We start from the raw sequence: 12,713 nt of genomic DNA on the forward strand, positions 1-12,713 counted from the left end.
CACAGGATCTTATCACAGTGTCATAGAATTTTACAGCATGGAAATAGCTCATTTGGCCCAACTTATTCACACCAGCCAGTGGGCTCCGTTCTGTATTGACCCCATCACCCAACACTTGGCCTGTGGTCCATTTAACCTATCTATATCCCTTACATTTTAATCAAGTCAACTCTTGCTTTTGTAAAGTGAGCAAATAGAAGTCTAGACTGTACAACCGTGCCTTGTAAGCTGACCTGTCCTTTCTAGGTGCCAGTGTAATAAACCTTGTCTGAACTGCTTCCAACACACTTATATACTTGTTTAAAAAGGAACACAGTAGTCCAGATGTGGTCTCATCAATGCTTCATTTGATAGAAGCATAATCTCCCCACTTTGGTATTTAATGACCCTTGTAATAAATGGTAATATTTTGTTTGCTTTCCTTACTACTTGCTGTACCTGCACTCCAGATGTTTGCAAATTCTGCACTAGTACACCTACATCCCTCTGCTTCTCAGAGCTCTACAATCAGTTGACACTTAGATTATACACTTTTTCTTTAATATTCTCTCCAAAATGAACAATTTCATACTTTCCCACATTATACTCCATTTGGCAGTTCTTTGCCCATTCATTTAACCTATCCATATCCCTTTGTAGCCCTATTACATCATCTTCACAACTTACTTTCTCACCTAATTGGCATCATCAGCAAATTTAGCAATTTACCTTTTGCGCCTTAATCTAATTCTTTCATCTCAATTGTGAGACATTGAGAGCCCAGCACTGATTTACTCATTTATGTGTACTCACTCGTTCTTGTTAACCAGCCAATGTTTTGTCTTTGCCAACATCCTGCCTCCTACACCTTGAGCTTTTATCTTTTGCCATAACCTTTGAAGTGCACCTTATCAAATTGTACATATGTACTTAGATGTATGCACTATACTTAATTACAGTATATTCACAGCATGTTACTTCTTCAAAGAATTCCAACAAATTGATCAAACATGATTCCTCTGACACAAAACCTGTTGATCTTGTCTGATTACCACAACTTTTTCTAAGTGTCTTGCTATAAAGTCTTTAATTATAGCTTCTAGAAATTCCTTACGACTGATGTTAAGCTAACTGGCCTGTAGTTTCTGGTTTTCCGTCTCCACCCATTTTTGAATATGAAGTTGCATTTGTTATTTTCCAGTCTGCTGGAACCTTTTCTTAATCTAGGGAATTTTGGAAAGTTAAAACCAAAACATCAACTATCTCACCAGCCACTCTTTTTAAGACCTTTTGATGTACATCAGAACCCGAGGACCAAGCCCACAGTTCAAAAATTCGCTGTGCACTACTTCCCCAATGATTACAATTCTCCTGGGTTCCTTCGTCCCTTCCAATTCCTGATTTAAAACAGTTTCTGAGGCATTACTTGTAATCTTTATAGTGAAGTCTATTGCAAAATACCTGTTTAATTCATCTGCCATCTCTTTATTTTCTATAGGACCAACACTATGTTCTTTTTTTTAAATAATCTGTAGAAAGTCTTACAATCTGCTTTTAACTTTTTAGCTAGCTTTATCTCATTCTGTCATGTGTTTTCCTTATTAATCTTTTAGTCATTTTTTGCTGTTCTTATATTTTGATGAATCTTCTGACCTGCTGCCTGTCCTTGTGCCATTGGTGTATATTTTTTTTATTTAAATCATTACTTTTTAACTTTTTTAGTTAACCACCAATAGTATGTCCTCCCCTTATTTTTTTCTTTTTAGAATAAGCCTTTCCTGTATTCTGAAAGATCCCCTTAAACGTCTGTCACTGCCCTTAACCTAATTTTCTAGTTCATTCCAGCTCATTCTGTTTTCATGCCCTCATAGTTGCCCTTATTTAAGTTTAAAATTCTGGTCTTGGACACATTCTTTGCCTCGAACTGAATGTTAAACTTAATCACATTTTGATTGCTCCTTCCCAGGAGTATCTTCGCTATGAGGCCATTAATGAATCCTGTTTCATTACACAATATCAAGACTAGTATAACCTGGTCTCTGGATGGTTCCAGGATGTGCTATTCTAAGAAAATATTCCATGAGCTCTTCATCTTAGCTTCCTCTGCCAGTCTAGTGGTTCCAGTAGTTAGAAGGCCAGTACCTCACTCCCACAGGTGTCATTCCACCTTTATTATTTCTCAGTTCCACTCTAACCACTTCTGTATTTTGGTTTCCATAGCTTAGGTCATCCTCCTCCACTGTGTGAAGACCAGCGTTCAATAATGGAGACACTTCTCCATTTTTTCCCAACATTTTGTCCTCCATAAATGTCATGTATCCTTCAATATTCAGGTCCCAATCTATGTCATCCTGCAGTCACATCCATATTTAGTTACTTCTATTTGCACTGTCAGTTCCTCTGTTTTGTTTCAAATGTGATGTGCATTCAGAACAGACTTTAGTTTGGTCCTTTTATTATTTTTGTGACCTATAGTTTTATCTGCTGATTTTCTCTTAGATCTGTACTCTCTATCCCTTCCTGTCACAGTCTGTTTGTCATTTCCCATATTAATACTTTGATATCCATTAACTTCAGTTTTACCAGGACTCCTCAATGCTACACTCAGTCAAACACTACCTGAATTATCGTTCTCACCTCACCTCTGGATATCCTGTGTACATCATTTTATAATAAGCTAAATATCGCATCGAAACCTTTTTATTATTTTGTCGTCAACTTTGAGTCAATATTCTATATAGGTTTGTATTCTCACTTTCCCAAGTAAATTCATGAATATTCAAAAACAACAGTTCACCAGCGTGCAGCCCTTAGAATTCACTTTATGAATCAGCCTAATGGTACAAGGCCCTATCATTAATTTATTTATATTGTATCTTTTTCCTCACTTCATGAGTTTTGTTGTATTTGTTTATAGGTTTTCTTTTACTTCTCGGTTATCCCCTACAGTAGGAGTTAACTCCTCGCTGCAGCATAACTCCACACTGCACACAGCCCACTGTACATTGTCATTGCCAAATCTGGCTTCATAACTGAGTCCCACCACAGATGTTCAAATCTTAATGCAAGCACTTAACTCAGAATTTGTGGATTATGATCAAGAGAAGAAACAGTGACCACTTGTTCTTCAACATAGAGTGATAAGTTATAATGGGGTCAGCTGCCTCAGTACACAATGTTTGGGCTGTTATGGAGCTTGTAGATGAATATCTGCTCAATAGACTCACTGGTTCAACTTAAAAAGCTTTCTTTCATCTTCGGATATTCAATTAATTTCATTTTATTATGCAATTAAATTATATTTTATAAACCCATCTTGGTGTTTGTTTTAGTTCTGAATAATCAGAATTTCATAACAATCATTTTGCTGTCTTATTGTGTGCTGTCCTTACTGACACTTCATCTATTAGTCTTCATTGAATGTTTGTCAACTGTATCTTGACAATGCAAAACTTTTCCTTTTGTGGATCTTTACCCAAGATTGATTAGTTTCCTAGGACTGGTTTGACCAAATTAAAAATTGGACAATCACTTTCTATATAATACAGTTCTATTCAAGAAGTACTGAGTAATAATCTTTTTCCAAATGTTAGCTGCCTTCACCAATTTTAGTTTAACTTAATTGTATTTATTAATTTATTTTAATTTAGTTTTATTAATTTTAGTTTACAAGCAAACACCAACCATTATATGTTAATTATTTTACAGAACAACTGCTTGACCTTTTGCATCATCAAGACATTTCATTGAACAGGAAAAGTGAACATTTGTATTTTGAATGAAAATTTCTTTTGGCTTCATTTGTATTGGCACTGAAGTAATATTAACAAGGTTCAGGGAGAGTGTTAATGCTTTGACATAAAACAATGTGGTCTTCATTGGGTGGCCCAGTTTTAATTGCCCATCCCAAATGGTTTTGGAGCTATTTCTCCCGCCCTTAAGAATCAATCACAATGATGAGTCTGAAGCCAATGATGAACTGGGTAAGGATGGCAGGCATTAGTGAACCAGGTGGGTTTTAATAACAATCTGGCAGAGTTATGATCAATGACGTTACCTTTTTTATTCCACATTGTTTAATTAACTTAATATAAATTGCCCAGCTCTCAGAACATATTTCTGTATTAATAGTTCAGGACTTTGGCTGCAAGTACAACTTCACCACTGTGTTTATGCTTTAAAGATAATAATACATCTATAGTTGATATCAAAATTCATTACATCCTGAATTTCTATGTCCACACTTAAAATTGAAACTGCCCAAGTAAGCCTATCACATTGCAACAACACCTTCCCTCCAGCAGCGACACTGCGGCCCATCAATCCGAGGGCAAGTAACTCTTCAGAAAGCGTTGCAGAGAAACTCAGCCTCCAACACTGCTTCGCAATTTATGGAAAGGATTTCTATTTATAAATAACATCTCATCAAAATACTATATATAAAATGTTAAAGCGGGGATTGTGTTAAGTCTGCACACTCTAGTCACCCTACCCTCCAAAGTCACTTCACCTGAATACACTTGTTTTAATTCCCTATGTGAGATACCCAGGAAATCAACAGGGATTTAACGTTAATACCCCACGAGTGTCCGTAAATGGAAATAACACAGTCCCCACTAACTGTCCCGTATTGTAAACAGCAGTGAAATATACAGTGGACTTTTAGCCCTAAACATAAAACATCCTCTAATCGTTTAGTAAGGTTTGTCTAATGATCAGGTTGTCTAGTACAATTCATCGCTGTTTTTGAGCTCTGTTTTGGTCTTGTGGGTTTTATCATCCGACTTCTTACGTCTCCTCCTGTCTTCCTTGGAGTCTCTGTTGCAAAGTTCAGCATCGCTCCCTGTCTGCAAACTGTCGAAGGTAACATTCTGCGCCCCCTTCCTCAGTGTCCTGTCTCCTCGCCTTTGCCGCCGACAAGCCTTGGTGCATTTGTCAAAACAGCTGAAACGAGTGTCAGTGGTGCAGGCGTACATTCCAGCCGGAACTGCTAGCACCATGGCGCAGACAATGACGATGATGTGAATAAGCTTCTCCCTCTGTTCCATTTCACTGATGTCAGTGCCCGTAACAAACACAATACACTGACCTCTCTTTGGAGATTGGTTTCTCAGTGTCACACACACCTTGTACTTTGTTGCTGGAAACAGATCGTTCACTGAGTAAGTATTTACCCCCGGCCCTATGTAAATCTTTTCCCTTTTGGTATCTTCAAACTTCCCAAAGTGTAGGGTGTACCAGGTCTCAGCAGGGTTCTGTGTTACTGCGTGCCACTCCAAGGTTATCCCATATACTGTCTGCTTTGCAATCCTGACATCTATATAAACATTCTCCTCCTCGGAGGGCGATGGGGGCAAGGATGAGGGGGTAGGTAAAGTTACTGAAGTCAAAATTTTCACCAGGATCTGCGTGGACGAGTTTCCAAGATAATTAGCAGCAGTACAGATGTAGCTTCCTCCCTCTGCGCCCTGTGCTGATGGTATGTCCAGCTCCGATTTCACTGTTTCTTCATCAATATTTGTGAGTGTCACTGTAATTAATGTAAAGAATTAGTTAAGTAATAGCGTAATAATGGAAAATAGTCACATGAGTTTTTATACCAAGTGTCCCTGGATCCCTACCATGAGCACTAAGGTAAAACTCTGGCAATGACAATCATCTCAGCTCACACTGCCATTAAATTCATCAGTGTAGCTAATCCTTTTCCATTTCATTGAGCTAGAATATGATTGCTTCCTTAAAAGAGAACCAGCAGTTTTCCTTCAATTCCCAGTCAGGACCTACTTTAATTCAGGGTGTATATCACACATCTTTCAGGAAATGGGGGCTTTTAAGAGGGGCTTGGATGAGCACATGAATGGGAGGAAAATAGAGGGATATGGGCATTCTGCAGGTAGGAGGGATTGGTTATGTCGGCACAACATTGTGGGCCGAAGGGCCTGTTCTGTGCTGTACTGTTCTATGTTCTATGTTCTAAATAGGTCATGATGCATGACAGTTGCATTTTTCCAAGTATTATTTTATTAATTTAAAATGTTCCCTCTCCCTCCCATGAGTCTATTGCCCAGGGCAGGAGTGGTTCTCCTAGAAAAAAATGAATGTTTTGTATTCATTCTGAGAGTGGGGAATTTCAAGCTTTCAGTTGGCATGAAGCAAAATCACAAGTGAACTTCAAACCACTGCAATTCAAGATAGTTGGCATGAAATTCCTTTGTCACTGCAGTTTAGTAATCATATTCCATCTTTTGTCGTCAACCTAAGTTCTCTGAGGTAGAAAGAGGCGATGTCAATGAGAAATATAAATTTGTACTGAGACATAGTTGTTCAAATCAATTTCATTTGGGATATTTATAAACATCTCATATATTTGCAAAATTCATTTACTTTCTCTCTTCATTCACTGATGTTAAAGCAACTCTTTTGTTTCAAAAATGACCATCATAGCCTATGAGTAACTATAAAGAGACAATGAATGTGGCCTTACCATTTCCAAAAGAAAATACATGTCCATTAATACTGCTTTTCAGTAGGATATGCTGCAGTATCTTCAGGAAGATGTGCAGTTAGTTCCTCATTGACCAAAAATTGACAAAAGTTCTACCCAGCAGTCAAAGAGAGACCATGGGACTTCTGTGTACAGCAACTTAAAAAATAAATGGGCTGTGGGATGAAGGCAGTTGAAGTAAAGGTATTTTCCTGTCACAAGCAAGATTAAGCCCAATGTACAATTTACATCATCTTCTGTCTCCACAAAGATTTTGCGTTCTGACTGTCTACTAGATGTCCATGCAACAGGACAACTTCTGCAAATGTCAGTAAGCTCAGAGCTCTTCCCCACTGTGATGACACAGGGCTAATTGGACTAATCAGGTTCAGAATGAAAAGGAATAAACCGGGCAGGGAGGAGACAATCAAAAAGGGAGGGGTTTGCGTCAATCAACTTTTACAATAGAGATTCTTTTGTATTGAAAGGTGAGAGGGGAGGGGGTTCAAGACAGTTTTGCCAAGAAATTATGTACATGTCCAATCAACATGTCACAATAGGGGCAACCGCCAGAGTGAATTGTGTGCAGAATCGGAGTTAAAGCTAATTATATGGAAGTTGAAGTTACAGTTAGTCAAGAGTTAAAAGCTGTGCAATATTATCAGAGCATAAAAGCTGCAGCAGAGCATGGTACTTAATTATAGTTTGTAACATTACATTATATAATCCAAAATTATTCAAGTCTTTTGTAAATTCTTGCAATATGTTATATAAATTACAGTATTTTACATTGTATTAATTATAAATTTACTTGATCTCAAAATACTTTTAAAAGAGAGATTGAGATGAGGTGCTGTATTAGTCTAGGCTAGTTTTACCTAACCTGGTAGAGGTCAAGTACTGAAGAGGTAATAGATATCAGGGAGAACTACCTACAGTATGCATCCAGTGATCATTTGTCCAATTCTCTCTGCCTTCTTCTGTGACCTTTGTCCAAGTTATAAACTAAATAAAGTATACTCAATTTTATGATACAGAAACAAGTTGAGGAAAATATTTGGACTTGCCGCAGTTGCAGAACCCAGTGTGTGGAATTAATCATTCATTTGCATTACTTTTAATTTTATAGTCAATCCTTTAATTAACTAATTAAATGAAAACAGAAAATGCTGGAAACACTCTGAGGGTCAGGCAGCATCTGTGGAGGGAGAAACAGAGTTAGTGTTTCAGGTCAAAGACCTTTCTCAGAACTGGGAATGAGAGAAAACAAATTAGTTTCAAGTTGCAGAGGTGGGGATCCACCCTTCCAGCTTCATCAAGGTTCGATCACAAGACTCGTTTTCCCCACCCCTGCCTTCCCCTTTCAGCTGTTCGAAGGGACAGTTCCCTTTGTGAGTCCTTGGTTTACTCTTTTGTTTCCACTGACCCCTCCCCTTCCCATCCCTCCCCCATCTGCCCCACAACTAACTTGTTTCTTCTTTACCCAGTTCTGTTGAAGGGTCTTCAACCTGAAACGTTAACTGTTTCACTTTCCACGGCTGCTCTCTGACATGCTGATTGATTCCAGTGTTTTCTAAATTTCCAGTGTCTGCAGATTGTTAAATTTTAATTAACTAGTTGGCATGTCCATTTAACTACATCTATTATGAACAAGTGATTGTACCTATCATGCCTATGCAATGATGTGGGCCTTTTGGTATGGTTGGCTTCACAGACTGAGAATCTGTGTGCATAGTTTGTAATGCAGGGACAGAGTAGGTTTGATCTGGGCTACCATTAGTAATTTCCCACGCTCTCCAAAAGGCTGTTTAGATTTTTTTAAAATTCTGACGTTGTCCTGTACACCAGATTATAAATCTAAACAAGCTATTACGTAGTATCATTGCTTATTTGCTTTAAATGTAATCAGAGGTTTCAAGGAATTCTGACTCCCAGCCTCTTTAGTGAAGCTGAATTCAAAATAATCCCCACCAATTTGTCCTGAAAATAAAGTAATAATTTTCTACCAATATAATGGTATATTAAATCTGCCAGGTGAAGGACATCAAGAATCCACTTGATCACTATTTTTGGCAAGCAGTTTATATTTTCTTCATAAAATGTTGTGTTACTGCAGACTAATCAGAACATTACTCTCCAATGTTACAAGACAGCTTTGTAATGTAATCTGACATCAGATCAGCAAAATTACTAAACAGGAAGTGCGCACTCTGATAACCCAATTTTCAATTTTGGAATGTAGGAATTGTCAGATGGAAGAAGTCTAAAATCCACAGATCCTACAAAATAAACTGAGAATGGAATTATTGGATGATAATCAATCTGCATTGCTAAACTTACACTGATCCAGAAGTGAAAGTTTGAATAATATAAAATACACATATACACATCTACAAACAGATTACATGTTGGATTGAAGAGTAAACGGTTTTACAATAATTATGGCATAAGGAAAGTATCACGAGCAATAAACATGATTTTTGCAGGATGTGAGAGGAATCCAATGTTTTGCAATATTTTGTATGTGTGTTCATTTACTACTCTTGTGATGACATGATCTGTAAATTAATCTTCAGTAAGACTAAAAGGCAATCTTACCTGAAGTTGGCACTTGCTGGTTTTCTTTTCCTAAAACATAATTTCACCAACATTTGCTATTGTAGAAGAAGTCTTAACTTTCAGAGAGTGCCAATAACTTATGTGCCGTACCCAATCTAGGAGGAATGATTAGTAATTCTGTGGATGACATGAAAAAGTTCTCCCCATGTCTGCATGGGTTTCCTCCGGGTGCTCTGGTTTCTGTCCACATTCCAAAGACATACGGGTTAGGAGGTTGTAGGCATACTATGTTGGTGCCGGAAGCATGGCGACACTTGCCCTCAGAACACTCAATGCAAAGATGTATTTCACTGTGTGTTTCGATGTACATGTGACTAATAAAGAGATCTTATCTTAATTGGTGATGTTGTTGATAGTGAGGAAGGTTGTCAAAGGCAACACAGGATCTTGATCAGTTGGAAACTTGGGTTCTTGGGTCATTGGCAGATGGAATTTAATCCTGACAAGTGAGAGGTGATTTTGGAAAGTCAAATAGGGGTAGGACATATGCTGTAAATTGTAGGGCACTGAGGAATGGTGATGAACAGAGATACCTTGAGGTCCAAGTCCATAGTTCCCTGAAAGTGGCAACACAGGTGGATAGGGTGGTGAAGAAGGCATATGGCATGTTGAAACTTTACAAAACACTGGTTAGGCCACACTTGAAGTATTGTGTGCAGTTCTAGTTGGCACACTATAGGAAGCATGTGATTGCAATGGAGAGAATACAGAGGAGATTCACCAGGATGTTGCCAGGATTGGAGGGCTTTAGTTATAGGGGGAGAATGGATAGGCTGAGCTTGCTTTCCCTAAAGTGAAGGAGCTAAGGGGTGCCCTACTGGAAGTATATAAAATTAAGAGAGGCATAGATAGGATAGGTAGTCAAAATCTTTTTCCTGTGGTAAGGGTATCAAAAAGAAGAGGGCATAAGTTTAAGGTGAGAGGTAGGGGTAAGTTTTTTACTCAGAAAGTGATTGATATCTGGAACAGTGGCATGGTGGTGATGGAATTAGATACAATTATTACATTTAAGAGGCACTTGAGACAGATACTTAAGTAGGCAAGGCAAGAAGGATACAGTCCTAATGTGGGTGAATGGGATTAGTGTTGATGGGCAAAAGAGTCAGCATGGACATGGTGAGCCGAAGGGCCTGTTTCCATGTTGTACTCCATGACGTACCGTTAAATTTCCGAATGATCTTCACACCATTTGTCCACCACACTGTAGGGGTAGGATTTCCTTTAGCTGTACAGGATAAATGTACCTTCTGTCCAAATGGAACACTAATGTTCGTGTTCTCAGATGTGACTAATGGTTTAAAGCAACTCTTTAGTTCCACATCGTAGAAAAAGCTCCCTGCCCTGGAATCTGGTCCTGAACAGGTTAGGTAAGAATTCATCAGAATAACAGGGGGCCTGATGGATTTGAAGAAGTGTATAAAACCTTCAAGACGACAGTCACATAACCAAGGGTTATCATGGAGAGCTAGGACAGCATTAGAGATGCCATCTCTTGGGCCATCATACTGTTGTGCTCTCAGATAGACTGGCCAATTTAAGAACACATCTCCAGAAACCACAGCAAGCCTGTTGAACGATAAGTCCAAATAAGTCAAGTTGGTAAGATACCTCAGCGCATTTTCTGGAAGAGCATCAAGTCTATTGTGCTTTAAATCCAAAATTTTCAAAGCTGGACAGTCCTGGAAAGTTGTCCATGGCACTGAGCGCAGTTTGTTCCCTTGCAGACGCAACTCAGAGAGCTTGCTCAGACCCTGCATGCATCTCGTGTGCATGACTGTAATGTCATTAAAATTCAGCCACAGGTATTCCAAGGCAGGGGTTGTGGAAAATGCACCTTGGGGCAATTCTGCCAGGTGAGAATTTTCTATCCTGATTTTTTTAACATCAGATGGGACATTCTTTGGTATTCTTCCCAGAGCTGCAGTCATGCAAATCAAACTCCTGAGGAACAAAACGTAGTTTTTGTGATGAACGTTTATTTAATATATGTATAAATAAATACTGCATTGTAAGCATCAGTTTTAAATCTAGTATCTTAAATGCATTTATGCATTAATTTAGTTCATAGCTTGTGTTTGACAATGTACGGTATGTATCAGAAATACTATGTATAAATGAATAAATCTCACTCTCACCTTCCAAAGCTGTCATTTCTGCAGGAGCACTCTGTTACGCAGGATGCAATCGTTTGTTCAGCACAGCAGATGAGGAAAAGACAGAAAACATTCCACTTCATGTCCATATTTAGTTAAATGTAGGCAAGGCGTTGGTCACAACACCAACCGAATGTGTGTGTTTCTGAATTTGAGATTAACTTTAATCACATTAACAGTAATCTCATCTGACGTAACCTTAGAACCAACAGAAGGTAAGGTGGGTCAGACAAGATACTAAAGCCCTACCTTCGTTCCATGGGGAAAGTAGCCTAAACTCAAAGTGGATCCACATTTGTGAAATACATCAGTAAATGCTTAAGTTAATCAGAGAATCTCTGAATTTGAAACAAAAGAAATAATTCTAAAACTTAATTCAGTGCGATAGATTGTTTGAACAAGTAGATATGATTAACACCAATTTTGTATTCGACTTGAAATCTCAGGGAGTTATTTAATGCAGAGTTATTTATTATTAAGGCAGCACTGTAGTGTAGTGGTTAGCGTAACGCTCTTACAGCGCCAGCGACCCGGGTTCAATTCCCACCCCTGTCTGTAAGGAGTTTGTACCTTCTCCCTGTGTCTGCGTGGGTTTCCTCTGGGTGTTCTGGTTTCCTCCTGCATTCCAAAGACCTACAGGTTAGCAAGTTGTGGGCATGCTATGTTGGCGCCGAAAGTAGGGCGACACTTGCAGGCTGCCCCCAGCACACTCTACGCAAAAGATGCATTTCACTGTGTGTTTCGATAGACATGTGACTAATAAAGAAATTTTTATAGGGGCAAAGTTGCCCATAATATGCATCAGAAAGTAGCAGTACCTTTTTTATCCCACGCAATAAAAGATATGTACGTTTAGACTATAGACATGTAACTCTTCGACCATGTATTAATATCTTCCGGAAAAGATGGGCCATTATAAAGTTTATTTCTTTGGTATTGGAATAATCAGAAGGAAACAAATAGGAAGCGTTTGTCAAGAGATACGACATGATTTAGCGTCACCAGGACAGAGTCCAGCAGGTTCTGCGGGACTGCAGATAGTAGAGAAAGGTGAAAATGACTCTAAACTCGCTGGACTTCTGTTCCAGTCGGATAGTTAGTTCATCAGCTTCCACCCAAGGTTTATTCGCGTCGCCTTCTGGATGAAAAAGATATTGCTGAAGCCCCACATCTGAATTCAGACCACGCAATTCTTAACTTGCTTTGGAATACACACAAAATAGTGGTAGACAAGAACGAACTCAATATTGTACTGTGAAATATTTGCTATCTGTGATATTGATGACGATGACGTTATTCTGGTGGCGCCGCTGTTCAGGTAATATATTTACATGAAATCGTCCCCTTTCCTTTCACTCAGGAGCGAGCATTTCGAATTCCTTACAACAAATCAACTGATTTATACCAAATCTCGAGAATCAGTAACGAAGAGGTTGCCTGCATGGACGCGGTGGGCCATATCAAGCACTGACTGATTG

At 38.7% G+C, this 12,713-nt stretch overlaps 1 protein-coding gene across 1 annotated transcript; it reads right to left on the bottom strand.

Moving 5' to 3' along the window:
* Positions 1-4,703: 4,703 nt before the first annotated feature.
* On the bottom strand, positions 4,704-11,324 carry lrit2 (leucine-rich repeat, immunoglobulin-like and transmembrane domains 2). Its single transcript, XM_052041359.1, has 3 exons — positions 11,218-11,324; positions 10,242-11,023; positions 4,704-5,509 (listed from the first exon to the last, which is right to left on the bottom strand). The coding sequence occupies exons 1-3, from the start codon at positions 11,322-11,324 to the stop codon at positions 4,704-4,706; spliced, it is 1,695 nt and encodes a 564-aa protein (XP_051897319.1).
* Between the last annotated feature and the right edge of the window lie 1,389 nt (positions 11,325-12,713).

This window comes from Pristis pectinata, chromosome 30 (genome assembly GCF_009764475.1).
Source record: "Pristis pectinata isolate sPriPec2 chromosome 30, sPriPec2.1.pri, whole genome shotgun sequence".
NCBI lineage: Eukaryota > Metazoa > Chordata > Chondrichthyes > Rhinopristiformes > Pristidae > Pristis > Pristis pectinata.